General features: G+C 49.7%; 13 protein-coding genes across 13 annotated transcripts; 6 read left to right on the top strand and 7 right to left on the bottom strand.

Annotated features, from left to right (window-relative positions):
- Positions 1-344: 344 nt before the first annotated feature.
- Positions 345-2261, top strand: MGL_4018 (uncharacterized protein; the record flags this gene model as incomplete). The annotated part of the gene is made up of 1 exon (XM_001728799.1): positions 345-2261. The coding sequence occupies one exon, from the start codon at positions 345-347 to the stop codon at positions 2259-2261; it is 1917 nt and encodes a 638-aa protein (XP_001728851.1).
- A 172-nt stretch (positions 2262-2433) lies between these two features.
- On the bottom strand, positions 2434-3100 carry MGL_4017 (uncharacterized protein; the record flags this gene model as incomplete). Its single annotated transcript, XM_001728798.1, has 2 exons — positions 2434-3011; positions 3052-3100. The coding sequence occupies 2 exons, from the start codon at positions 3098-3100 to the stop codon at positions 2434-2436; spliced, it is 627 nt and encodes a 208-aa protein (XP_001728850.1).
- A 308-nt stretch (positions 3101-3408) lies between these two features.
- MGL_4016 (uncharacterized protein) lies at positions 3409-4426 on the top strand (the record flags this gene model as incomplete). The annotated part of the gene is made up of 2 exons (XM_001728797.1): positions 3409-3423; positions 3467-4426. The coding sequence occupies 2 exons, from the start codon at positions 3409-3411 to the stop codon at positions 4424-4426; spliced, it is 975 nt and encodes a 324-aa protein (XP_001728849.1).
- Positions 4427-6220: 1794 nt separating this feature from the next.
- On the top strand, positions 6221-8533 carry MGL_4015 (uncharacterized protein; the record flags this gene model as incomplete). The annotated part of the gene is made up of 1 exon (XM_001728796.1): positions 6221-8533. The coding sequence occupies one exon, from the start codon at positions 6221-6223 to the stop codon at positions 8531-8533; it is 2313 nt and encodes a 770-aa protein (XP_001728848.1).
- Positions 8534-8616: 83 nt separating this feature from the next.
- Positions 8617-10035, bottom strand: MGL_4014 (uncharacterized protein; the record flags this gene model as incomplete). The annotated part of the gene is made up of 1 exon (XM_001728795.1): positions 8617-10035. The coding sequence occupies one exon, from the start codon at positions 10033-10035 to the stop codon at positions 8617-8619; it is 1419 nt and encodes a 472-aa protein (XP_001728847.1).
- A 706-nt stretch (positions 10036-10741) lies between these two features.
- On the top strand, positions 10742-11630 carry MGL_4013 (uncharacterized protein; the record flags this gene model as incomplete). The annotated part of the gene is made up of 3 exons (XM_001728794.1): positions 10742-11030; positions 11085-11296; positions 11331-11630. The coding sequence occupies 3 exons, from the start codon at positions 10742-10744 to the stop codon at positions 11628-11630; spliced, it is 801 nt and encodes a 266-aa protein (XP_001728846.1).
- A 197-nt stretch (positions 11631-11827) lies between these two features.
- MGL_4012 (uncharacterized protein) lies at positions 11828-16384 on the bottom strand (the record flags this gene model as incomplete). The annotated part of the gene is made up of 1 exon (XM_001728793.1): positions 11828-16384. One exon carries the CDS (start codon positions 16382-16384, stop codon positions 11828-11830), a length of 4557 nt encoding a protein of 1518 aa, XP_001728845.1.
- A 256-nt stretch (positions 16385-16640) lies between these two features.
- On the bottom strand, positions 16641-18206 carry MGL_4011 (uncharacterized protein; the record flags this gene model as incomplete). Its single annotated transcript, XM_001728792.1, has 1 exon — positions 16641-18206. The coding sequence occupies one exon, from the start codon at positions 18204-18206 to the stop codon at positions 16641-16643; it is 1566 nt and encodes a 521-aa protein (XP_001728844.1).
- Positions 18207-18498: 292 nt separating this feature from the next.
- On the bottom strand, positions 18499-19110 carry MGL_4010 (uncharacterized protein; the record flags this gene model as incomplete). Its single annotated transcript, XM_001728791.1, has 1 exon — positions 18499-19110. The coding sequence occupies one exon, from the start codon at positions 19108-19110 to the stop codon at positions 18499-18501; it is 612 nt and encodes a 203-aa protein (XP_001728843.1).
- A 1400-nt stretch (positions 19111-20510) lies between these two features.
- MGL_4009 (uncharacterized protein) lies at positions 20511-21686 on the top strand (the record flags this gene model as incomplete). Its single annotated transcript, XM_001728790.1, has 1 exon — positions 20511-21686. One exon carries the CDS (start codon positions 20511-20513, stop codon positions 21684-21686), a length of 1176 nt encoding a protein of 391 aa, XP_001728842.1.
- Positions 21687-22147: 461 nt separating this feature from the next.
- Positions 22148-23755, bottom strand: MGL_4008 (uncharacterized protein; the record flags this gene model as incomplete). Its single annotated transcript, XM_001728789.1, has 1 exon — positions 22148-23755. The coding sequence occupies one exon, from the start codon at positions 23753-23755 to the stop codon at positions 22148-22150; it is 1608 nt and encodes a 535-aa protein (XP_001728841.1).
- A 250-nt stretch (positions 23756-24005) lies between these two features.
- On the top strand, positions 24006-24698 carry MGL_4007 (uncharacterized protein; the record flags this gene model as incomplete). The annotated part of the gene is made up of 1 exon (XM_001728788.1): positions 24006-24698. The coding sequence occupies one exon, from the start codon at positions 24006-24008 to the stop codon at positions 24696-24698; it is 693 nt and encodes a 230-aa protein (XP_001728840.1).
- Positions 24699-24970: 272 nt separating this feature from the next.
- MGL_4006 (uncharacterized protein) lies at positions 24971-27310 on the bottom strand (the record flags this gene model as incomplete). Its single annotated transcript, XM_001728787.1, has 1 exon — positions 24971-27310. The coding sequence occupies one exon, from the start codon at positions 27308-27310 to the stop codon at positions 24971-24973; it is 2340 nt and encodes a 779-aa protein (XP_001728839.1).
- Between the last annotated feature and the right edge of the window lie 2 nt (positions 27311-27312).

Below are 27312 nucleotides of genomic sequence, written 5' to 3'. Positions count from 1 at the left end.
TGCCCCCTTGGTCTTCTTTGTTCTGGAAGTTGAACCGCCCATTTCAATACCGAAGGCCGCAAACTTCTTCCTTTTCTTTCCCTTTCAACTGCTTCAATCAACTTTATTCCCAACTGGCGCCCAAATGCCTAAAATACATTAACGGGTTAATTAAGGCGTGCATTGTGGCGGGCCAATGTTGCGATTTGCACGTTGGAGCAGAGGGAAATTTTGCAAATCGCTCCTCCTTCCTACCAAGACACGAGGTCCTGTCGTGCGTTTCGAAATTATTTCGCGCCACGCCCCCCGTTTCTTGGATCACTAAGCAACGCGACCCGCACATACAAGCCACAGTCGCGTATGGCATGACGAATCCAGCCATATCATCGGCAATCCTCGAGAGCGTCTCGGTTGGCGGTGTTGGGTCTGATGCACAACATCTTGCGCCACATGTGGCGGCCGTGCCATCTCCCTCACTCGATGCCGTCTCCATCAAGGTGGGCGATTTATTTCCAGACATGAAATCGTTTCGTGCAAGGCTTGGGCTTTATGGCATTACACACAAGTGTCCTTATCGTGCGCGACGCAGCGATAACAGCCGGTTTGTTGGCATTTGTCCAGCCGTTATGAACGACCTGAAAAAGGAATGGGGTAAAGGAAAGAACAAGGCGCCACACCACGAGCCGGCAGCCCTGAATGAGCATGCCATACCATGCCCCTTCCATGTCATTGCGCGTCGACGCAAAGAAGGTGGCGTCTGTGTAACGCGCGCAATCCTGATGCATTCTCCAGACTGCACTGCGCCCGTGTCGTTCTCGACGTCCGCCACGTCTGCCTACATGTCGCAACTGATGGAGGAGAGTGCATCTACTATTGCCCCACGAGAGATTGGCAAATTCGTACATGAGGCCACTGGCACGAAGCTCTCGTACTCAACGCTATGGCGCACGTCGCATATGCTTCAAAGCAAAGAGCGTGAGCGGCTCGATGCTTCTTTTAAGAAGATTGTTCCCTTTCTCAATGCATTCCGCGAAGCGAACGCCAACACTACGGCCGTTGTGGAGCAGCATGCGAACGGTAGGTTCTATCGCGCGTTCTTGTGTCCAGGTGCACTGGGACATGCGTTGGCTGATTGTCCCTTTGCTTTGCATGTGGAATCCATGCCAATTACCTCGTGCTACGAAGGATTCGTGTTGGCCGCATACGTGAAAGATGGCCTGGGTGCTCCTTTGCCCCTAGCTATTGCCATCACACCTCGCGCCGACGAAGACAACTGGCGCTTTCTTTTCCATCAACTTTTGTCCGCGTTGCCAATCGTCGGTTGTTCTGGCATCGCGATCTCACACGACAAGGATCTCGCTATTCACGAGGCGCAGTTGAGTGTGCTTCCAGCGTCTCAAAGCGTTCTACAATTCACTCATTTCGACTGGACTGCGTCAGGCACACTGCAGGAATATTACAACCAAATGTCAAACCTTTGCGCGAGCAGCTATTTCTCGATCATTGTCGGTTGGGTCACTCAAGTCGCTGTGCTTATGTATGCACGCTATGTGGAACTTGAGTCTGAGAGAAGCGTGTTTCCAGGTGAACTTTTGGGCCGTGGTAATGTGCACTTCGATGGATGGGACGTCGCTTCGTTTGGACCTTCAGACTATCTTGTCGTAAATCCTCACGAAAAGCAGCAGGTGAACCTGGCCATACGTACTTGCACATGTGGCCAGTGGGCTGACCATGCCTTTCCTTGCATCCACGCAATTCGATGTTTGCCGCTCGAGCGCTTAGTGAGTCTGGGTCAGTTTATTCACCCGTCCTACTTCACCGAAAGTGTGAGGCGGTGCTATTCTCGCCGCATGACGCTAATCAATACCAGCACACTCGTGGGGCAAGGTGAAACCCTCCCTAATACTGCTGCTTTCATGAGCGAGCACAACACAACCGCTGGCAGCGTAACGATGCCTACTGAACTGCCACTACTTCCGCCGTCAGGCACAGAACCGGTGAAACGTGGCCGAGGGCGCCCACGTGTTGTGCGGTCTAACAGTCACCGCGGTAGTGGACTCGGCGCCATGTATCAGTGCGGGCATTGTAATGGTAAGGGGCACAATTCCCGCACGTGCCCAATGAACCAGAAGCCAGAAGTTGCTGTGCCACCAACCACGGCACAAATCACTGCCGTTGCGCTAGGTGGACCATCAACGGAGTCGGCACCGAATATGTTTGCTGACGCCACTGTCCCATTCACCATTGACTCGTCGCTTTCTACCTCTCAAACTCCTGTATGATATCTTCACATTGGTTTGATGGTGTATTGTTTTCTTCTTGCTCCCCGCCTTTTTGAATCTCACAGCTTATCTGCGCTAACGTGACGGCTTCTTGTATACATGTACTTTACACAAAGACGCACATATCTCCCTACACTCTAACTTGTAGTTGCCTTGCTCGAATGTATCATCGCTAATCTACTTTCTTCTCAACTGAGCGGTCAGCCCCGAGTTTCGCGATCATTTCTTGGCGCTGCTTGTTCTCTGCAATTCGATCCAGTCGAGTCGAATACCACTCTCCACCTTGCATCAAAAGCACGCCGGCCAGGAGAGCTGTTATGATGACATTGGTTGCGCCGATGACCTGGACCACTGATGCACGTTCTCTTCCAGTGAGAGGGTAAAACTCGTAATTTTCCACCTTTCTTGTGTCTTCCGCATCGAAAACAGCGCGGTGAACGATATTCTTTTCCTCAGGTGCTGCGAGAACACGCATGTTCGGAATCTCGACAGATACATACATCAGAAGACTGCTGAAATAGAGCAGCAGACTCACTGATCCAAAATATTTGTCCTGCTCGCCCCATCGCACAATCTTTACTACAATGCCAATCAGTCCAAGACCAAACACACTATGTACCAGTGCCTTTACGCTCAGCGGCGCCTGGTACATCGACAAATAAAATCCAACGGACTTGTCGACATCACTCTGAGTAAACCCTTGCTGGAATAATAGTGGATAGTCGTATGTTGAAGTGATGTACAACAGTCCTATTTCTGCATGAGACTTTCTCCCCACCTTCACACATACCGTACGTAAAGCACACGCTTGCAATCACAAAGCCCGTGCGAAATCCCATGCCGTCAATATCAAGTCAGTTTGCCAGTTCGTCAGCTTGTCTTGGGCGTTGGGGCTTGCACTCACATGTGGAGGGTGTCGCTGTCGTTCTCATCGCCAGCGCTCCACGTGCGAGCAATTCGTTCAAATGTCCGTCCTCCCACGCTTCACTTGCATCCTGAATTCAAATGACGTCAGCGTCAGTCAGCTCAGCGGCCCGCACGGACGCCACGTAGGTGGGTAGCTAGGCGGCCCCGGCGTAGTGGTGGGGGGTACAAATGAACAAGCCGCGGCTGTTCAACCCATCTACTACCCTATCTTTTCGACATCATGTCTCAAAACAAGGTATGGATTGCAAGGATGAACGTGTCAAACTTACCGTGCACAGACCCTCACCCTCAACGACGGCAACAAGATCCCTCAAATTGGTCTTGGTACGTGGCTGTCTCAGCCCGGCGAAGTTGGTGCTGCCGTAGAGCACTCCATCAAGGCCGGCTACCGTCACTTGGACTTGGCCAAAATCTACTGCAACCACGATGAAATTGGCGCTGCATTCAAGAAAGTCTTCCCCAGCGTCGTGAAGCGTGAAGATGTGTTCATCACCGACAAGCTGTGGAACAACGCGCACAAGCCAGAGCTTGTCGAGAAAGCGTTGGATCAGACTCTGCAAGAGTTGGGTCTTGATTACCTTGATCTGTACCTGATCCACTGGCCCGTTTCATTTGACTGTGACTTTGACACTCTTCTTCCTCAGGAGAATGGCAAGGCCAAGCTTGACTTGCAAACGTCGCTCGTCGACACCTGGAAGGCTATGGTCGAACTGAAGAAGACCAACAAGGTTAAGTCGATTGGCGTTTCAAACTTCAGTCCCGCTCACATTGATGCCATTACAAAGGCAACGGGTGTTGCCCCTGCTGTGAACCAGATTGAGGCTCACCCTCTGCTGCCTCAAGACGATGTGGTTGAGTACCACAAGCAGAAGAACATCCTGATCACAGCTTACTCGCCTTTGGGCAACAATCTACGCGGCGAGAAGAAGCTCTACGACTACCCTCAGGTCATTGAAGTCGCGAAGAAGTATAACGCTCAGCCAGCACAGGTCCTTATTGCCTGGGGTGTGCGCCGTGGCTACTCGGTCATCCCCAAGAGTGTCAATGAGACGCGTATCAAGACGAACTTTGCTCAGATCGACCTCTCGGATGAGGACTACCAGAAGATTTCGAACATTTACACCGAAGCCAAGCACACGCGCTACAACGTACCTATCACGTACGACCCGCCGTGGGACATCAATGTGTTTGGTGAGGACATTGAGAAGAACGCTACGCACTCGATCAAGATTGAGTAGATAGTTAGAGCTGCATCAGATTTTCTATTTAAGTTCACAAGCATGTTCAAAAATGTCATTCTACGTTTTTTCGTTCGGCTTCTCCAAGCCATGTGCCCGCGTTCCACTCAGGAAACACCAACGACAGTTCGGCCAGCGCTGATGCGATGGAATCTGTGTCAACAAAGCACTTCATACATACCAGAACCATGAAAACCATTTCGCGTGTCCCCCAAACCGAACTCTCCACGAAGAGTGTGGGGCTGTTCCCATGCTGTACGATATGCCTTCGTCGGTCCGATCAGTTCTCGCCAAGTTCGGATAGCATCACGCCCAGATAATGCCAGGGCAAGTGATGGTCCCGATGTCATGCCAAGAATCAAACGGTTATAATAAAACTTGCCCTGATGTTCTGCGTAAAATGCCGCTGCGTCATTCGTGTTCCATTGCACTGACTTCGTGCGAACAATCTTTGGATCAGTATGTATTTTTCTTTTTTTGTCCTACCTCGATTGAATTCAGTGCTTGAATTCTTCGCAATGCACGAAGCACGTTAGGTCGATATGCGCACACCGTAGGTTTGATGAGTCCTAGTGTCACTTGCATTCTCCTGATGCGTATGCGACCAGTCACCCGGTGTCCTGGTGTATGCAATTGGCAACGTGCGCATTGAGTGCACGAATCATGACTAAGCACTGCGACAATTTCTGCGCGCCGAGATTTTAGGTCATCTTTCTCCCCGCGTGCCTGTAGCGATGATCGGGGTGACATGAAAATACGGTTTACCCCGGTGCCTTACAGCGGAAGAGATTTATCATGAGGAGGCACGAGCCTTCATGGCGTCGCCATTCAAGCAAGATTCATGCGATTGCCTTTTCTATTTAATCGTGCCTGATCTATCGTAAAAGTTCACGCGCGCATAACTTGTCTACCCAAAGGAGGAGAAATAGAGTGACAAGCCATGCTCGCTTCATGGTATGCGGAGTCGTAATCGGAGGTTTGAGTAGTGTCGTAACTAGATTCGTGAGCACATCCAGTGTGCTCAATAACCATACAGTATCATAATTCATAACACAAGTTCTCGTTCAGGAGAAATGAGGACATACTTTTCCTCAAGACATTGAAAAATCTTTATCGAATCGACCGGTGAGGATTGTGCCCCGCTCAAAGGCCACCACAACTGCGTTCCACCGGCACGAAACGGTTTCCGTTCTGTAACGCAATAGCATGCGAAAATTTGCGAGAATTCATGACATAGGAGCCGTAAGCCATAGCCATGGCAGCTCCCACCAAGACAACAGAAGGACGAGCGTGAAGGCGCAACATTTCCGTCTCTTTCAAAAGTTCACAAGCAATAAATTAGGAAGCTGTTAGATCTTTGTAGGTCGTGCAAGAAAGCCAAGATGATTGACGATGTCAAGGTTCCCGGAACCTAAGCCCGGCTTTATATAACCTCTTTGCCTATCATAAAGAGGCTAGTTACCGGAGCTTAACGTGGATGGCGTTGTCATGGCCTTGCTTGCGCAACCAACCATGTTACACCAACTACTTGCATGGAATCTCATAGGCCGTACGTATTTGTGTTGGGCGCCTGTTTCGGCCGACATGTTTTGTTGCGTCCACTCCGCCTCACACAATTGGTGCTAACACGGCACGGTTTGGTAACGTTGCGGCAGGGGAAGTCGCTTAGAAACGTGTCTAAACCCAATGCGCAATGAAGTTAACATTGGCTTTGCCAATAGTGTGAATGGGGGGACAGCCTCGCCGTTGCGGCGGTCAGCACGACTGAGCGCATCGTCTGTTGGCAATGCGAGCATGCCTGATATGGGATTGACCAACTCGTCTCGTCGCCGGGGGCGAAGAGGCAAGTCCAATGCGATGGATACATCAGCTTGGACATCATCTCTGTATTCCACGCGCGACCCATCCCAGGTTAGCAGCTACTACCTCAGGCCATACGAAGAAGACCATAATGATCTTTCTGTGGATGATTCACTCTCCGGCCTGGGCTCTCTGCTTCGTGGGTCACAACGCCCACCGCACACGCCTAGGTCGTATGTTCACAGTGCCACTCAAAACGCTAACCTGAGTGGGTACGATTATGCTGAAGAGGATAAATTCATGGAACGAGTCGAGTCAGAATGGAGGCAGCACGCTTCGGAGCATGATGGATTGGCTGATGCCGATCCCCCGTCTACAACGCCAGAGCTCGAGAAGGCGGATGACCCTGTGTTTGAAGCTCAGCCGACGCCGCAGGTACCGGGGCTATTCCGTTCAGTCTTAAACTCAACCAAGCGGGATGAGTTTCTTTCCTCCTCAACTGACGAAAAACACAAGAACATACATCCAGAGAACACGCGTGGTGACTCACAGTTTGAGTCAGCTTCGGGCTTCTCCCTGTCCTCATCTTCATCGGTATGGACTGTCCTTTTCCGCTGTTTCCTTGTGATCGCAGTACTCTTCATTATTTATCGAAATGTTCACAAGTTCGTTTCCTCGCCAACCCCTAATGATCCTCTTGTTGAATCGCGTCCATGGTCGTCGGCTGGCTCGGGTGATGAACTACGTGAACGCATATCTGTTTTGGAAGGTGCGCTGAACAGGGTATGGCAATCTGTGGGTGATGTAGGACAAGAGATGCGTGTATCCCAAGAGAAGTTGATGCATCGACTTTCTAGCTTAGAGCAGAAAGGCTTGCTGCGCTCGAGTCTCGATTCCCTTGAACGTGATGTGCGCTCATTGAAAAAGCACCACGCAGAAGGCATGTCGCTGTGGCAGTCGGAGAAGGCGCGAATCGAAGCTATGCTGTCGCAGCACATCGAGCAAGGCGAGAAATCGAAGAACAAAAAGGATAACTTGGCCGCACTTTATGATCAGCTCTCTGGGCTCGAGAAGAGACTTGCTCGTGCAGAAAAGCAAGTGTCAGAAGCGTCGGAAGCTGCATTACAGGCGAAGCGCGCCTTTGAGCCGCTTCGCGACTTCGTGCCTGACCGTTTGCCTGTTAGGTATGATGCACGCTCCAAACAGATCCGCATTGATCCTGCTTTTTGGCATGAATTTCGTAAGGTTATGCCTTCACCAAGAGGCGCTGGAGGCGATGATACCACTATACCTCCCTGGCACGTGTTCCTGGCTGAGCATAGGAATGAGTTGGAGGAGCTGTTCTCTCACGTGGCGCGTGCTGATCCTGACACGTCTATGTTCTTGGACAAAACGACATTCTTCGACCTGATGGAGGCCGAAATTTCTCGCGCCAAGATGGAACTGACGACTCGTTTCAACGAGCACGTACATGGCCTTGAGTCTGATGTACTGGAGAAAGTGCGGAAACAGCAAGAGTCGTTTATGGAGCAGCAAGACGCATTGAGCCATGATGAAACAGGTTCAGAACTGCAGGTTGATCAAGTTCGAGAGCTCATCGATGCAGCGCTTGCCGTATTTGCTGCCGACCAGATTGGGCGTGCTGACTACGCTCAGTACTCAGCAGGAGCACGGGTGATTCCCAGTCTCACGAGTCCGACGCATGAAGTGCGCGTTCAAGGCACTAATGTACACAGTTTTACGTCAATGATTTCGTATCTGGTGCCGCTGCCTTTGAGATTTGGTACTCGTGGTGCAGATTCATTATCGTACACCGTGCGAGGCCGCATGCCTGTTGTGGCTTTGCACCATGATACTTCGCCTGGCATGTGCTGGCCGTTCTCGGGCTCGCACGGACAGTTGGGCGTCCAGCTAGTGCGGCGCATCAAAGTACAAGCTATCACTGTGGATCATGTACCGGCTGTTCTCTCACTCGACGGACTAGCGTCTGCGCCTCGAGAAATCGAGGTTTGGGGCATTGCCGAGACAAGTCAGGACCGCGAGCGTGTGGAACAGTGGCGCTTATCGCAGGCATGGTCAGATGAGCCAGCGCCCGTGCCACCTTCACCATCACATGTATTCCTAGGCTCGTTTGTGTATGAGGCGCATGCTGGGTCTCCACCAATTCAGACATTCCCTGTGGGCCACGCTGTAGGCTCTCTTGGACTGGCTTTCCGCACGGTTCAGTTCAATATCCTGAGCAACCATGGCTTACGCGATTTCACATGCCTCTATCGCGTACGCGTCCATGGCGAACCTGTGGGCTAGACGTTGTTTCTTACCCTCGTTTCTATTATCGACTTCTTTTTTTCCTATAGTACATTCATTCGTTATATTACCTTTACAAACGTTCAGTACCCCTCCAAGTTGAGTGCTTGGAGAGCAAGACTCGGCTCCTCTTGCTCCGCATCATCGTCCATATCATCACACTCTTCTTCCATATCGTCAACCAGGTCTACGATACGGTCATCATTGTCTTCGCCCACCATAGCGTTGTGCGGCGAAAGGCCTAGCGGAGGAATGTCATCCGGCTCCTCGGTTTGAAATGCCTCAGGCTTCCGATGCTTTTGCGCATCTTGAGCAACGACCAATGGCGTTCGTTCATCGGGAGATACGGCACCACCAGCTAATGCATCTGTCTCAGCTGCTCGCGCAGCCACAGCTTTGTGTGTGCGGAGATCCAGCCCGATCAAAGGGGGCACATCGCCCTCGACATATTGCGGTTTGGCCCGTGGTGTTCGGAGGTCCTGATCGTCCACGGACATGAACGCGCACATGTCTGACGGCTGCTCCATATCTCTGTCGCGCTGTCCGAGAAACGCGCGCGTAAGCTTTTCGTGCGTAAAGTCGGAAAACCGACGGTACATCTGTTGCCTCTCAGGCACAGGACTAGGTTTCACGCTGCCCAGTGATATGTCGGGCGCAACTCCTTCAGAACTGTCGGATATAGAGAGCAAACTGGGTGTTCGCGAGCGGTTATGGTCAAAGACAGCCCACACGGCACCGAAGCGTGCTTGTTGCGATGCAATGTAGCTTTCGCTACGCTCAAAGTGGATGTCAAGCGTAGGATGACGCACTGTCGCTGGTCGGCTATCCCAAGTATCGTGCGACATGAGATGCACACTAATACGCGGCCAGACCCAGCCAGGAATCCGATCTCGCTGGGGGAGCAGTACACCATCCGGTTGACCGAATCGCTCAACAAACTGCAAAAGATGCTTCGGTGCTGACTCTTTGGGGCCGGCCGACTTGGAAGTCGATGCATAGACGCCACGAGCCAGTTCGTCATGAATGGCTGGCTCCTTCCAGCCTTGAATCTTCCGCAGGCACGCAATGAGCGTGGACGTTACATCGACACCGTCCAGGCAATGGATATACAAGGGGAGATTCTCAGAATTCAGCACCTCCATGAGCGCACGAGCTGCACCCTCGCGCGTCAAGCCGCCAGAATCTTCTTTCGGCTTTTCCGTTCGTACATGCACGACGTGAATGCCAGCTCCGCCATTTTGCGATTTCGACCATGTTTCGAGAGATTCGTCGTCCGTAATAGGCTTGGGTGTGAGCGAGATTATAGTACGAAGATGCAGAGTCTCAAGGAACCGCAGATTTCGCGGCTTGGGGTATGCGCCACGATACACGCACTCGGAAAACGAAGTCACGCGAGACGACGATGACGGTCCTAAACTCGAGTCGGAGTCTGAGTCTTGAGCAGGCAGGGGAAATGCTACCGTGCCGAACCGCATTGGCGGGCACAGCAGGTTCCGCGGCATGACGGCGGCAAGTCGTCGGTGGTCGGTGCGTGGCGCGCCTTTTCTTACTAGTGGGGGGGCCTGAGAGGCTCACCACATGTGCTTTTGCGAGTGTGATCATTCTGATCACGTGAGGCACACAACATGTCAGAAGTGCGGCGAACGTGTGTGAGTGGACAGTGTTGGGCCGCGGCCGCGTTAGGTGCAGCCGACCAGGTTCGTTTGCGCGTGTGTTGTGTGTGTGTGTTTGTTGTTAGACTGGAGGGAATCGTGCGAGTTCTGTGTGTTGTAGTGTGTGGGTAGATGTGGGCGAAGATGGAGGAATTCTTTTAATCCTGTTAATAGAGTTGGTTCGATTGGGCTCATGGCAGCGTACCAAAGGGGGACGCAGGCACCCATGGACATTACAGAGCTGGGTCCACGAAAGCGTACGTTGGAAAAGACATGTGCCAGTTTGGGCTTATACGAAGCATCTATTTTCGATGATCCATCGCAAGGGTCCGTGCCTGACTTGAGCATGACATCGCCAGATGCATCGCTTATGGATATTGACACAGACTTGCCATCCTTCACTGCCATGCCCATCGAAAAAAGTCACACAGCACTATCAGGAGTTCTCCCACATTTTGCGGCAGCACATCCGTCACCGTCAACAGGCTCCTCCTTGCCATGTGGCGGAACGACTGCAGTCCATTCGCAGCAGACTCAGGCTCACAGCTCTGACGCGATGCCGGCAACAGACGAGTCTGCACCCTCTGCTTCCAAAGACAAGCAGCAGTCTGGCCCTCTTGTTAAGGCTGATGCTATTACTCAGTCGAGCGAGAAGCTGGATCGAGTACGTGGCGCGCGGTTGAAACGCCCTTCCTACTCGTTGCTGCAGCGGCCCGAGACCTTACTGACGTACGCACAAGTGCTGTTCAATGCTAGCATTTTGTTCGTTTTCTTGTACCTACTCTTTAATGTTGTATGGACGATCCAGCACGATGTCGCTCAAAAGGTGCGCGAGTACGAGCTAGGTATGTAGCCTCACTTTGCAGCGAGTGGGCGTGACATTAGATCTAACTTGGCAGACTACTTGGGCGAGATCTCCACGTGCAATGTGCGTTACACATCCAACAGGTGCGGTACTGAGCTGCAAGCGCCCGTGCTTGCTGAGGCTTGTGACGCATGGAAGCGATGCGCATCGCGCGATCCCACCGTCGTTGGCCGTGCACGAGTCACAGCTGAAACATTTGCCGAAATTTTGAATGGGTTTGTCGATGTCGTGAGCTGGAAAACCATGGTATGTATACGCGATATCCGTGCTAATGCGCAAGCTTTTTTCCCTGCTTACCTTGTCGATTGTGGTCGGTGCAACAAACTCGACACTGTCATTCTTCCGTCTCAATGCTTCACAAACTCGTGAAGCCAACAATAGTCACGCGACGTTACCGTCGGCCGGTCCAGCAACCTACGCGGGACGTACTTTGCATTCTCAAGCGTACGGCTTGCCTTCCTTGGAGTACGATGGTCCTGTGCCGCCGCCACGATGGCGCGCTTCACGAGCCAAAGAGCTCAAGTCTATACCCTATTCAATGAGCGATGAAGACGATGGCGCCGTCGAAGATAGTGCATAGCAAGTTATGATGTTGTAGTCTGGGTATCATGATCGAAGGACGCCATCTGCACTTGTTGCCGCATGTGCCGCCGTTTCCTTTTGACACAGTATGCATGCTTTGCGCGTCGAGCCTCTTTAGCCCGACGTAGCAGCTCGGGTGGAAACACCATTTGAGCGCGTTCTCGTTCGCGCTGAAACTGTGCGAGCAGCTCTTGCTCATAGGGCGCATATCGCTCGTCTGTATGTCAGCCACTCGAGTTGCGTGTCGGACTTACACCACTCATTTACTCGGTCGAAGAATCCATCTCGTACGCGAGCCTGAGCCTCTGTCTCAGCTAAGAATTTGATTTCCTGGACTTCGTCCCAGCGCTGCAATCGCTTATTGCGCGCACGACGTCTAGAGCTAATCATCATATTCATTTGTGCTGGTTGATACGGCTTGTATCGAAGCATGGGTTTGTTAAACAAGGAAGGCGGCAAAAGAGCGCCAGAAAGATGCATCGGCCTGGTTGACTTAGGCTGCGGAGAGCCTCGACTCCGGCTCTTGGACATGGGAGCCCGAACCTGGTTCTTCCGTTTTTTTCGTTTCGGGTCTCGATGCGATTGTTTCTTTGGCAACATCGCCTCCAAAGCCAACAAAGATTCCATCTGCCGTGTTTTTCGCGTACTATGCTGCTGGAGACGTTGATGCGCGGCAGCTGATTTTTCCGCGCTCGTAGTCACTGTCCGGACGGATGGCATATGTAATAACGTGGCTCGTTGCCTCCTAGGTTGTGGATGACGTGCATGTTGACGCTGCAGTCGATTGTGCAATGCGCGAATTTCGTCAATGTCAGCTGATGCCTGTGCCTGCAAGTACAAAAGACCCGCCTCACCGAGACACCTGTGTTGCTGCGTCGATGGCACGTAAGCTGGCCAGCCGGGGTCCTGCGTGCATGCAGGCGACTCATGCAGCTCACTAGACGGCCGGGGCATGGGACGTCCATCGCGGAAGAGCGAGCCATTCGTGCGCTCCAGGATGGTATGAATATCGAGCGACTCACCTGGCTCGATTGGCTCCCATTGCGATGGGGTCACACATGGGTCATCGACTTCTTTACGTAGCACATGATCAATGTCCACTGCCGCGAAAAATGCGCAAGACTCAGGCACGTCGCCCATGTTGAGCTTGAATGCAAACATGGAGCGGGTCCACAAATTCGCGATCTGTAGCGCAAGAGCAGCGCGGTACTTGTCTGAATCCCGCGCCAGGTAGCGGACTTCATCGTGCACACTGAGCATGAATCGTGCTTCAATATCATATGTCTTGCAAAGATGCGTCATGGACGTAATCAATAAATGCAGATAATCCACACCACTGGACTGAACGACCCAGTTGATACGGCTGGGCATGTAGTCCTGCTGCGCGGAACCGCGCGTCTTCGGGAGGAATTGCTTGGACAACGCAGCGGTGATCCCGCAGTCCAAAGCGGGTGTGCGAGGCTGCTCACTCAGGGCAATTTCCTCCAGCTTGTTGAATACAAAGCTCTCTGTGCCCCCGTACCAGAATCGGCGCCCAAAGTATTTCTGGGAGCGCGTGTTCTGGCCTTTTGTGGCAGCATACAGCTGCTTCGCCCGCCGAGAGGCCTCATCGACAGGCATACTCGGGTTTGCCTTGAGTAAGAGCTGCATCGCATGCCGAATGCCGGCACCGTAAATACGGCTGTAGTTGAACACTTTAGCCTGGTCACGGCTTGTACCAAGAATCGAAGCCGTCTTGCTGTGCAGGTCCGTCCCTTGTGCTTTTGAGCCTTCCAACGTCATCCAGCCAATCGCTGTAGCGCCATGAATACCAAACTGCGCATCGCCCATCACACTACAGATCCACAGCTCCTCACTGTCGACATCTGCACCGACAATACTCCAGCCTGGTGATGCTTTCACCATTGATTTTAGCTCACTACCGATCCGGTTTTTCTTCGCATTAGAGGCAGTAAGCCACGTTTTCTCAATCGCTCGGCGCGTCACAGTGCCCATCGTAATGACCTGGGGCAAGATCATGCCTCTTCGCATTTGCGTGTCATCAAATCCCATACAGGTGTCTGCTTCGCCATCCCAGACGACCATCTGTTTCTCAATGCGATCGCGTGCACTAATCCAATAACTGCACTGAGCATTCATTTCCAGCGCTGCACGTGCAGCTTCGGCACTTTGCTCACTAGGATGCAAACTTCGCAGTCTGCCATTTTCAAAGTACGGCAGAAATCCCTTGCTGAACGGATTACCTACATTGCTTCCATCGCCGTTCACATGTGGCAGTTTATAGAAAATACCTTGTGATAGAGCTGTGTCAGCCGCGTGGGAAAATGTAAGGGGTGTTGCATCGCATGGATGAGCGTGCGTCCGTCGGTAAACCCAGCCATGTTCACGACTGCGGAAGATCGGTGCACCATCCCAAGCAATTTTCAGCAGAATCGGCGCTATTTTGGTCCGGATAGTCACTTCCACATCTTCAGCCTGAGCATCGTATAAGTCCCAATACCACTTAGGCCACCAAGGAGCTTGGGCGGCTGGATCGTGGTATGGCACGGGCGTCCAGTCTAATTGTGTCAAGCCCGGCTGATCACGGTGTCCCTGATCGCGAATCATCAGAGCAAGCTCTCGCATAATGCTATCCGAGTCGCGAGAGCTTATCAAGACAGCATTTAGTGCTTTCTCAGCCAACGCTCCCCCTCCGCTAGTGATGACGTGTTTCTTGCGCACAGCCTGCGAAAGAGGAGAGCCTGGCAATTCCACAGTGCCTTCGCCACATTGCATGGCCCAGCGTTTTCCATCCGTCACAACCCAATTGCCATCACACTGTAGCTGCAGTAGCTGCGGCACAATCTTTACACGCGCGGAAAGTTTCGTCTTTGCATTCGCCACGCGATCTCGCCACCAAGCCGGTACAAATGCCGATGCATCAAGAGTTTTGGGTCGTTTGGGCGACCAGTCCAACTGGCTATACCAAGGGTCCGTCTCCCACCATCGGTCCTTTGCCGGTGTTTCACTTGCCCGATCAATGTCTTGGATTCCTGCCTCAACAAGATCATACGTTAGCTTTTTCAGCGTAGTTACGACGTTAGCATTCATTTCGTCAAACTTCGCTTTTGCTTGTTGCTGGTAGTTTGTCCAGGTCGCATCCAATGGCAGAAACGTACTTCCTAGTCCCAATACCCCCGCCAACGTCGCAGGGTGTGGACAATTGCGGCGAAAAGCAGGCCACACTTTGGTAAAGACAGAAAATGCCGTGCTTACATCCGACGCACAATAGGCGAGCAGTAATGGTAGTTGCGCGGCTACTTCTTCTCGGGATGTGCTGGATAGAAACACATCCCGAATCCCCTTGTCCACGTGGATGCCACAATGCAGCGCAGCTACATCCGCTAAGGAATTCTGTGATGTAACATCTTGCCATAGCACCTGATTGTGGTCATCGTCCGTCTGCAACAGTGGATTGTCCAAACCGAGAGATGTATTGAGTCCATGTATGTTCTCGCTCAGACATTCCTGTACTTCTTCGGCAATGTCATTCAGCTGTTGCATGCGCAACTCAGACAATGCTTTATCATCGAGATTTCCTGCTCCCAGCAACTTGCGGATTTGCTCCCGGGTGTCTTCTTCAACACGTTGTGCGGCAAATAACTTGTTAAGGCGCCGTATAGCTCTTACCCGAGTATGCTCGGTCCAGGCCGCTCGCTGTGGCGATGAAATGCCGTTCGTAGCCACATGCAAGCTCATGGTGTCAAGCCAACGGATCTTAGACGCGTGCAGGGAGTACTCGTCTAACACACAAGCGCGGTCGAAGCCTGCATTGTGGGCCACGACTAGACGCGGTACCGAAGCACTTGTCTTTCTTGGTCCCATTGGAATCAAGTGCGCAGGACTTTGATGTCTTGGTCCCTGTTGAACAAGCCATGGACTTAACCACGAGTACCACGCCTGCTGCCCAACGGCCACAGCCATGACCGGATACGGACTGACTTTGACCAGGACTTCAACATCAAAGACTAACGCCGAGTCCTGCTCATCAGGATACGGGACTTGTACTGGTTCTCCAAAACCCGCTATTTCCCCCTCCGATGTGCGCAAAAATGGGTACTTTGTCCATCCATGAGCTGTACAGAAAGTCGCTGGTTTCAGCGGCACGCTCGCGCGAAGTGTGTCATCAAGAGCAAGCCAACTTTGTGGATCCCAGTGTTTTGAAGTATCAACGTCTGTTTCAGCCACCGGTGGCGCTGGAATTTGCGCCGTAGAGAGCCGTTCTGCATACTCTAGCCAGGGATGAACCGACTGACGTCCAATGGTCCAAAAGTGTTCACCCAGATCTTTGCCTTGTAATGGCGGCAGAACAAATGAAGTAGGCCTTAAATGCGAAGCTTTAGATGCATGCAAGTCATGTCGCCGTAAATGATCTTGGCAAACGTTCAATGCTAGTTCATCCACCACAGGTATTTGCATGGATGTTGGAGGAAATAACTGCCGGTGCACTTGGCGCTCAAGTAGCTGAACACCTACAGGATTGCTGGGTGCGTCAAGACTTTTATCGGAGGTGCTCTGATCAGTCGTGCTAGCTTCGTGATCTAAATCTGCTGATGGCAACGTCGTGGCCCATCTCTTTACCATGCCTTGTTTTGCAACTCGCGTCCATGAGTTCGCGCACTTTGGTCGATAATGATATGTCTTGATCTCATTGCAAGAAAATAAAATTCGTCTCACGCATGCTGCTGAATGTAAGCACACGCGCAGGCTCATGCACCAAAGACTAGAGACGCGTCTCCCTAGCCGGGATGGTATTCACCCTAACTATGACACGAAACGTCCTGACCATACTCATCGTATTCAGATTTACTCAGCAGGACAATAACTAGGCTGAATTAGCACATATTTTGAGAGATTTCAGCCCTATCGCGAATGACGGTCTGTCTCCACTCTCATAAGCCGTGCGTGTTCGAAACAAGTTCAAGTTACAAAATGTTGTCAGAAGTTGATAAAAATATTACAGTACTTATTAATGTATGGGTTTTGAACGTTCCATAGAGTCAAGCAGGCTGCCCCTTTCAAATTGCATATGAAATGCATCATTTTGAATAAGAGGAGCACTAGATTGTGAAGATGCTCGCGAGTGTTGAGCCGCATTGCTTCTTTGAAGTGCCGCTTGTTTTCGGACACTTTTAGTACGTCTGATAGATGCGACTTTTTGTTCTGTACGTTCAACCGCTCTCGCCGCTTTAAGCAAATCTGGCCGTTCCTGGCACAGCACATATGATCGAGCGCGATATATGTTTTTAAACCAGTCATTATGCGCTGCTTCATCTGACTGTGCGGCAAGAAGCAAGGTGGTTGCATGTGAACCTTGAGTTCGCAAAGCAAAAGAAAAGCCTTTCGGCCCTGTATTACGTTGTGGGTCGCCCAAATATATATCCACATCCAACATCGAACATATGCAGCCATCTGGTTTGCTTGTCTCTGACTTAGCAACAAATATCGCATGTTCTCGAAGCTCAAGCCAACGCCGCGTCCATCCATCTTCAGCTTGAATCGAGACAAATCCACCCAGGATTGAGGAAAAAGATGGTATCGACGCAGCACGCAATAGTTCTGGCCAATCCACCATCTTGACAAGAAAAAATCCTGTATTGGATCCGCGTGCACGAGAAACCTCATATAAGCGCTCATATTCTCGCAGCGGACGTTCCAGACTTAAATCAGGCAAAACGTCAAATATAGCCCAGTTATTGTGCGCACCCATTGAAGTTGGAACCCCTCCTTGCGCAAATATATACTGGAGCGCATTCCAAACGACTGTTTTCTCATGCATTGGGACGACCAAGTACTTTTGCGTTGTTTGTAAGAAAATTCGCATAGCATTTTGAGCAACACCTTGACTTGGTGACTGTATATTCATTTTTGCCATAGCTGCTTGCACAGATTTCATTTGTTTGTCCCAGCCCATGTGCGGCGTATTAACATCGTAGGAAGTATCAGTGATATTTCGTGTCTGTATCGGAGCTGTGACGGCACGACGCGACCCAGTTGCTATACCTGCTGATGAGGGCATATTTGCCTGCGTCAAAGAAGATGTTGGGTGTATTTTTGGCTCCAGAGTTGAAGGTCTCGACTGCTGCAGCCCAGGATAAGTAGGCGGCTTTGGCGATCGCTCTGCGCGCTGCACACGAGTCCCCTGTTTTCGACGGTGTGGCATACTGCGGCTGCGCTGAATCAATTGAGACTGATTACTTGCAGGAACCTTTCCTTCAAGAATCATAAGTGCTACGTTATTCTGTCTGGCTTTTTCGTGCCGGATAATCCGATCATGTGCAGCTAGCACATCCACAGACTCTGCGTCTGCGAGCGGTTGGTCATCATCTCTTTTGGAAATCGTGCTGGAATAAGAATTGCAGTTTGGCTCAATCTCATCTCCCAGTCTCTCCTCGCCGTCAGAAGGGCATCCATAATGCTCATCGTCTGACTCTGAATATTTATGCGTGTAGCGAATCCGTGGAGACTCTGGGAACTCGACCAGGAGGGGCGAGTAGTCTTGATCAGTCACATCATTTGCATATGTAGCAGCCATCTGCCAAAGATTCCGTGTTGACCAGAGTTAGGTGTCGAATAGGGCAGAGCAGCCCTTCCTGTCACGGTCTAATCCGTCGCACAAAGTGTAATATTGCGACGCGGTCAAACAATGCGTTAATGAATGACTTTTGTCATCACTTCTGGGATTTCATTTCTTCATGTTTATTACGTGTGGACCGTCCGCCACGTGTCGGGCATATCGCACGCGCCATAACGCTGAATTAACTACCCTGTGCCTAATTTTGTACGCTAGTAGTGACTAAATCAATGTTACGATACGATAAAGGGTATTACAAGTGATGTGGATAGCCAGCTTCAATGCGGCGGCGGTCAGGTGCATACTTAATGAATTGGTACAAAACGATGAAATCCAAAAAGATGGTCCCGACACTGCCAACAATCCAACTTGCATTTTCAATCAAATAACCTGTCGATGTATCCATGAGCAGAATCGACAATACATATGTCACATTCCCGCCAACGGCAAAAATGAAAAGCGCAAGACTTAAACCAGCGCACTTAGTTTGTTGATTTTTAAAAATCTGGGGAATCCGCGAAGACAGGTATAGGAGCGCACTTAGCCAACCAAGCAACTGTGCATCCCAGCGAAGCGTCATAGTCTGTGTATTGGGCGTGTCTACGCTCTTCAATGCATTTACATAGACTGATGCATTATCCGCCGTATGGTATGCCACAACTGCAGTGATAAGCACAAAAATTGTTGTCAAAGTGTACTTGATAAGTGCCAGCTGGTAAGGCGAGAAGATGTTTATGGCATTATCGACGGCGTGGCCAACATGACGCAACGCTGAGATGATTGAGTTTGACTCCCGCCGATCACGACGATAGACAAGTGGCGTTTCTTCAGACGGAGCTCCACCACCGGCCTCGTCATCATCCATTTGAATTAGTTTTCCATTGCTGTAGTACTTCCTGTAATACCACCATTGCCAAATAAGAATTAAATCGCACAAGCAGTAATAGCCGGCCAAACTTATCTTTAGGTTAGAAAAAAAAAGAAATGCCGTAGTGCATCAAACACACCATAGTGAAAAGGACATTTTGAAGAATTCCTCCCAACAAATTGAATGCATCGCCTCCCAGCCAAATCAGGATAAACCAGATAGAAATGCCTTCAGTCGATTTAAGAGCATAGTTTTCTTGAATTTGACTGAATACAGGGAAAGCCTATAAAGCGCAATCAAGTGTAGTTGATCCATATTATATGCGCAGAAGCATCGATCAGCATCATGTGCAAGGCAAATGAATTCAACAATGATGAGCAAGGCACGGCGTAAGTATTCGGTACGACGAAGAAGACTCACGGTGTGTAGACAATTACCCAGCAAGCAATACTGTTTTTTTTTTTTTTTTTTTTTTCAACCAGCCGAAGAGATACCGTGTCAACCTCCGAATTTCCCGAGAACATCAATAATATACATACGAAACCCTCACCTGTGTCAGCCAAGTCATCTATTGAGCGTGTTTTCGTACCATCCCATCACAAACGACCAACGCTCATACTCTGAAATCGTTGATGTTACGAACTCCATCACCATGAGTCGAATCTCGTCACTCGTATTCGTTGGCTGGCCAGCGCACGATCAATTGACGCCGATCTTGGAAGATCTACGTTGGATTATATCCATATGTCAAGCTCTAAATTGTATGTTACTAAACGTTAGAAAGACTCATTTGACATACCAGCCGCCATGTACATCATGTGACACTCCTCGGGAGAAAGGGGAAGGGACTTGAAGGAACCGATCTCGTTATTCCGCTCGCCGGTATGGGCGGCATGTGTAGAAAGATTAGTCACATGCAAGGGTGTTAGGGTTTCATTAAATGTGTGCTGATTTGTTGCAATCTTGATGCTGGTCAACCAAGTCAAGCCAGATTACTAAGTTTAATTGGGCTGTGACGGCTTAACTCGACTCGCACAGTCGGTGGCGCTAAGCTTGTACATATAATTATAGTCCGATAACAAGTTTGCGTATTGGTTCTCTCGTACGGTTTATTCTGCAGTTGTGGCTCGGTTTAATTTTGTGCAAACACGACTTAGGATAGGCATTTCAAAACTCAAGGGCTGTCCAAATTCTAAGGACGTTTTAACACCCACCTATAGACCGAGTGGCGTCTTCAATCGTGTGTTGCCTCTTCGGTTCTGGCAGGTTCTGTTTTTGACATTACCTCTATCTGAGGTCCCACCTATATCTTAAGCTGACTGCAGAGGTAGCCAGTTTGGTGCGCTTGTTGTCTCGGTGTTGATTGTTGTAGGGTAAGACCCGAATAATTGGAAGTGATGCCGTCACCACTTCAGTCTTGTCGTCAACAGCAGTACTATGTTGCCAGAGATGACCGTATCCCTTTGGTGGCTGAGAAAGCTTCTAACCAAACTGTGGCGAATCTCCCTCCCGTCAACCAATTGTTGCAGCAATCAGCCAATGGTAATTATCGTTTGCCACCTCCGCTGAAACGAGCTGTGACTTTTCCGAGGGGCTCTTATCCTACGACAACTAACCCTTGTGGCTTGTTCTCTGAATCTGAGCAGGACCCAACAAACGACCCACCGGCTGCCTCTCACTCTGGACTGTATAAAAAGTCGCACAGTTTAACATCAGTGGACACGCTGGCCGTGAGACAAGCACTACTACGCTTTGATGCATCACAAAAGAAACGGAAATTCCAGATTTACCCCATGCACAATTCTTCTGACAGGGAAGACCTGGGAAAACTGGACATGGAAACTTTCAAGCATGTCAGACTGGAACCACTCACATGTCAAAAGTGCCTGGTCTCCAGTGCCTTCGAGCCCATGGATGCGTCACTTGAACCGAACAGGCGCTTTGCATGGCATGCAAATGTATCTTCACTTAGAAGTGAAGCGCCGCCATCTTTGAATGGAAAGTTCCAGTTTCATTATACCGTGCCTGCGGGCTTGGAGCATAGTTCAAAAATTCGTCCCCGCTACACTGAGAGCATTCACCAAAATTTGTCTTCAAAGGACTTACCTGACGACGAAATAAAGCAAGAGTGTGCTGATATGTTGCAATCTCATTCTGACAAACAAACTACTTCCAATACGTATTACTCGCATATCAATCATAAACCGGCTCGAAACGCCTGTATGGGATCGCTCAGCAATATAAAATCACCATCAACTCATTGCAAGCAAATGTCAAAGCCTCGAAAATCACGCAATCGCTCAAAAGGGATGGACAATAATGTATGTCATGCTTGTCACACGACCTCAACACCGGAGTGGCGTAAAGGCCCAGCTGGCCCCAGGACGCTTTGCAATGCTTGCGGCCTTTTGTTTGCCAAATCCTGTCGCCGACGGGAGCTTCAGGTCAGCGTTCGTAACCAGAGGCTTGACGTATTAGAAACAAAAGATGCAACTTCAAAAATTTTCCCAGGATCTGATTCTGTGAGAAAGTTATTGTCAGGTATCCCTGCCGCCCAAAATCAGCCGTCTTGAACAAGAAATCATTTTGCGCCGATGGGTCGTATGATTTCTGTTAATTTTTCATTTAATTATTGACTTTTCTAGTCTATTGTGTGCGGACGCATCGCTATCTTTCGACGTCTTTCTACTTTGGAACAAGTGATTGAAACGTGCGAAGCAATGTTTCTTGTTTGTACAATATTTCTCTCGAATCGATGCATATGACGTTTCAGCCTTTAAGACTACCAATTTTGTTTAGCAGTGCAGACACTATTTAATTATCAAGCGTTACAAATGCTTCCAAGGTCGCTCGTAAATTTCCGCTCCTCATTTGAATGTAAATTTTCTTCACTCCCCAACAACAGTACTGAGTGCAGCAAAAGTAAGTGCCAGCCATGGCACGAAGACAAGGTACCAGCCACTCCTTTAGATAGTGAACTCAAATTAAATCAGTACACTGAACTAACTACATTTTAATTAAGCGGTGATAGAGATTATACACGTTGCTGTGGACCTGGAATATAAAATTGGGGACGCTCCAACGGGAGGCGATGAAGCTGCTTCATAATCCTACTCCAGAAGTTCATAATCGGGTAACGGAATCGAGAGCTGCCGTCTTTGGCGACGTACCATTCCCCAAATCCGAACATTACAAAGAAGAAATAAGGTATCCGTTCGGGACATTGGAGCATACATACCGCAAGCCATATGCATACCTCTGGATAGGTAAAGAATTCCAGTGGACCACCGAAGAAGCCTCTCTTGAAGATTCGAACAGTATCCACCCAAAATCGCATGAATTGTGAACTGGGGCGAGTCTCTGGTCGACGTAAGAAAAGAGCCAACAGACGAGCGTATATTCCAATGTGAAGACTTCCCACGGATCCAAACCCATCGACATAGGTCGCGTTGGTACACACAATGCTAGGATCATGGACAGGGAAGCACTGGAGATACATATTAGGGCCGGAATAGCCATCAGGGAAGAGATCTTTAGGCAAGAAGTCCATAGATGGGCGATGATAACCAGAAGCAAGCACAATAATATCTGCATTGATAAATTTCTTCTCACCTTCTTCACCTTTGCGCTGGCTACGCAAGCGGTAGTTCCACTCCAAGCCATCCGATTTAACACTTGTCACTTCACCACGGTGATAGTCTGCAGAGCCTTGACGAACAAGACGGAAAAATGCGTTGTTAACCACAGGCGTGGAGCTGTACAAGGGGAAAGTGGGCGTCATCTTTTCCTCCAAGTCACGATAGTGCAGACGACGGATCAATTGTTCGGGAACCAGTGTGGTGAGAGTCTTGAAAATGTAAGGGAACATGCTGAGGCATGAATCCAGAATGACGTTGCGCGGGATAAACCACTTGTCTGAGCGAGCAAGAATCGTGGCTTTTTTGGCACCCTTAGCCACAACTGTTTCGGCAACTTCGACTCCACTTGCAGCGCCGCCGATCACAACAACAGACTTTCCAGTATAGTCCAAATCGTCAAGTTCGCAAGAGTGGATGATCTTGCCCTTGAACTGATCCTGGTTCGGCAAAGAGATGATGCGCGGCTTTCCACATGTGCCAATCGTTACAACGAGACCGTCGAATACTTCAGACTTATTTCCATTAACGATCCAGCGGGAGGGACCGCCAATTTTGCTGTCTTGAGATGACGACGAGGAATGACGCTCAATCTTGGTTACGCGCGTGTTGAAACGGATGCACTTGTCAAGGCCGTATGTCGTCAAAACCTTGTGTTGCTGGGCGAGGATTTCGTCACGGAACGGGTAAAACGAACGATAGAATGCAAGCGGATGGAAGCGATAGAAAAGAGAGTTGATTTGTAAATTGCTGGTCGAATTCACTCTTCGCCAGATGCCACCAATGTCAGGGGATTCGTCAAAGATTGTAACTTCAAATCCATGGCTCCGTAGGTGAGCTGCTGTAGAGATACCAGTGATACCTGCACCAATGACTGCCACGTGTCCGATTCGAGGCGAGTCTTTTGTGGGGGGGAGCGGCGAGAAGAAGACACTGATGAACAGTTGTATAAATTCATACAGGTAGAGGATAATACCCTCCAGTATCTTGAAAAGATACTTGATCATGGTAGACACTACTCAAGTAGTAATACCGTGCCAAGAAAGGATCTCCAATTTATACATTTCTTGAACCTTTGATGTGACGCCGTGTTCGCAAACTAACGTACATTTTCGGATGAGGCCGAGCTTAATGCGGTCACGATTATGTAATGAATCGTGCAAGGGCCACTTAGGACCACAAAGTCAACCTGGATCCGTCGTCATGTTCTTACGGTTCCTAGGAGCTGCTGTGGCACAGCAAATTGACAGAGACTTGATGTCCCCTGCGGGGGGCTTCAGTATAGACCAGCTGATGGAGCTGGCAGGTTTGTCTTGTGCAGAGGCCGTATATCGAAGTTATCCTCCTCATGCAGGCTATCGGCGTGTGCTTGTGGCATGTGGCCCCGGCAATCAAGGCGGCGATGGCCTTGTAGCTGCACGTCATCTGAAGCATTTCGGATATACTCCGGTTATCTGGTATCCAAAGAGAAAAGATGCACCGCTGTTTCATGGACTCGTTCAGCAGCTTCAAAATCTAAACATTGAGTTTTCGGAGGTAGACCAACTCCCAGGCACTCTTTTGCAGGATTCGCAAGTTGTGCTCGATGCTATATTCGGGTTCTCTTTCCACGGGGAACCTCGTGAGCCATTCCGATCTGCCTTGGAGCATCTAGTTCAGGCGCAGCGAAATCCAAGCACCAAGGTGCCTGTGGTAAGTGTCGACATCCCGTCGTCGTGGAATGTGGATGCTGGGCCACAGGAGTCTGAGTTGGCCAAGTCATTTATGCCAGATGTATTGATTTCGCTTACTGCACCAAAAAGTGGTGCAAGATTTTTTTCGGGTGCCAAACACTGGCTCGGCGGGCGCTTTGTAGATTCCGGGTTGGATGCTAAGTACGATCTTCGCCTTCCTTCTTATCCCGCAACATCCCAAGTCGTTGACATTACAGGGGCGCGTCCTATAGAGTAGCTGAAAAGTGCCTTTTCAACAGTACTCATATAAGCCACTCTATCCTAACAAGTTCGTCGAACTGTTTCCTTGTTCCATGTGCAGGTGTGTCCCGTCTACCAGTCACCAAGCACTTAGCCATTCAACATGGAATGTGTCATTTCGCTTCTTGTGCATCTAAACCAAAGGATCAGGCGCATGCGTGTTAGAATATGAAGAGCTGAAATGATTGAAATTTATGACTTTTCGAGTTTATTTGCCTTGCAAGTTAGGTTGTTGTTGGATTTAACATATCATCTCGTACCCGTTTCGGCGTCGATCTTGTTCTCGGCTGCTTGCGGAGTCGACGATGGTTCCGGCATCATCGACACCATAGAATAAGCATCTCCATCTTGATCCAATTCGAATTTGTTTAAAGATGGAAGATGCAGGATATTAGCTTCCCGCTCCATTTGCGTTTCAGTTTTTGGGTCAAACACATCTCCATACACTGAGTCGATGTCAATAACCGGTAGAGGGTCAGCATTTGTATCGAACGTATCGGATGAGTCGAGAGAACTGCTTGAACGCGAGCGTTTCAGCGGGAGCACCGGCTCCTGTTCCAATTCTAGTGAATTGTTTGTTTTGCTTGAGACCACGGGACCGTCATAGAATTCTTTGACCCGGTGAATGAGCTCAGAATCCACAACGGGCTTTTCCAGGGGCTTATGGAGATACACATTACCGAACTGACGGGCGAGATGCTCACGGTCTGATCCATACACTTGAACTTGGAAGTGTGCGAGGTCCATGGGAGAAGGGTTGTGCCACAGGAATAGCGGTTCTAGCTTGGCATGACAATACCAGCCAAACAATCCAATAACAATGATCGGTGGAATGCAAACCACCGCCTTAGCCCAATTTTGGAGTAAACCAATAGCAATCGCCACAATCACTTCCATGGTCGCTAACATGGCAAGAAGACATTTCACAACAGCGCTCCATAACCGTCCCCCGGATTCAGACTTTGTCACGTAGACATAATAGAGCTGATTTTTGTACACGAAGAGCGCCATCCAGCACACACCTGCAGCCACAGCAGTAACGAAAGGTGCCAATGGTGCATAAATCAAGCCAATTGCGATTAAGAACAGCATCTCGGCATAGATGACCCAGTACGAAAAGTGAGGTGCTTTTGTATAGTTGTGAATGCGCCGTGGGTTGTATTTGAATAGATATCGATGGATCATCAAGAACGAAAGACGACGCACTTGCGCAAGCTCGAAGAGTAGTAAATATCCCTTTAGGATGATCCATGTGATCCAGTATGCAGACAAAAACTGGAAGCGTTTCGAGACCTGGTCAAGGATTTCTTTCGAGATCTGCGAAAATGCCGATGAAACAGACAATTTGTTATGCATCGCGGAGAGGATCATGATGATCAAGTCTAGGATCACACTGATCAATGAGAAGATGATGAGTTGTGTGGCCATGAGAAATGTAAAGTACTGGCTCGTCAGAGACAGATCACGCGACTGTCGTGTTCGGACGCCTCGATACATTGCGATACGGCGCATCATCATTGGAAGGAGCAGCGAGAAAGCAAATGTAATAAGAGGTGGGAGCACACCCGTGAATATAGCAAATGAAACAGAATGATATGTCTGCCACGTCTCCAAGTTTGCTGAAATGGGTGAAAATGCACTCAAATTTGAAATAATCGACACGGTCAACAAGGGGAAAACGTTGGCGACGAAAAGCAAGAAGAGCAAGAAACGAGCGAAATGGCGCGATCGCTTGCGTGACGCAGGGCTTTTGATAAGATTTGTCCAAAGTATGTCGTTTGGTGAAGAGGCCAACCGAATTTTCACATTACGCGGCTGCTTTTTTGAAAAGTGCTTTGCAGTCGCGTGTGCGTACATGGGAGCAGCGAGCGATGCAAATCCATACGACTGGGGCGCATAGTCGGTCTGATCGGAGCGTGCGAGATAAATCTTTTCATTTATGGCATCAAGCTCTCTGGAATAATGGTCGATTGCGTCCACTCTGTGACCGAAATACCATGAGTTCAGCCGCACGGTGGGACGTTTGCATGTCTTGCTTCGTAATGCTCTGTCCAGATAGTACTCGAGTTCGTAAACAGTCTGTTTTTGAGTCTCCAGCAACTGAGGCAAATCGTCGATGCCATGGCCTAGCTGAACTTCACATAAGGGGTATACGATGCCAGCAGATGTAAGTGTATCGCGAAGGGACGCGTCGTCTACAATGTCAGGGGCAAGGTCCGTAGCCATAAGAGCACGAGAATAATAACTCGTCTGGTATTTAACAGAAGAAAAATATGCTTGTCGAAGTGCGATGACTTTTTTGTATGCAAAATACACCATGCATAATGCAGCAACAGTGACCAGGTAACTAAGAATCACATGTGCCCATAGCCGCGGACCATGGACATTACCCATCGTAAAATACATAAAAGTATCATGAAAACCATTTGATCCTTGTGAGTCATTTTGTGATGCATCATTTTGTTCATTATTTTTGTAAGTTACATCGATAGGGACGAGGATCAGGCACAACGGGGCAGCAATAGCCGTGAGCAACCAAGCTGCCAGCTTCAGGAACACAAGAAAAACCATGGCATCTGTACCGGCCATTC

Source organism: Malassezia globosa, assembly GCF_000181695.2.
Source record: "Malassezia globosa CBS 7966 chromosome Unknown mgl_sf_13.1, whole genome shotgun sequence".
Classification (NCBI taxonomy): domain Eukaryota; kingdom Fungi; phylum Basidiomycota; class Malasseziomycetes; order Malasseziales; family Malasseziaceae; genus Malassezia; species Malassezia globosa.
This window is presented reverse-complemented; position numbering and strand designations above follow the sequence as displayed.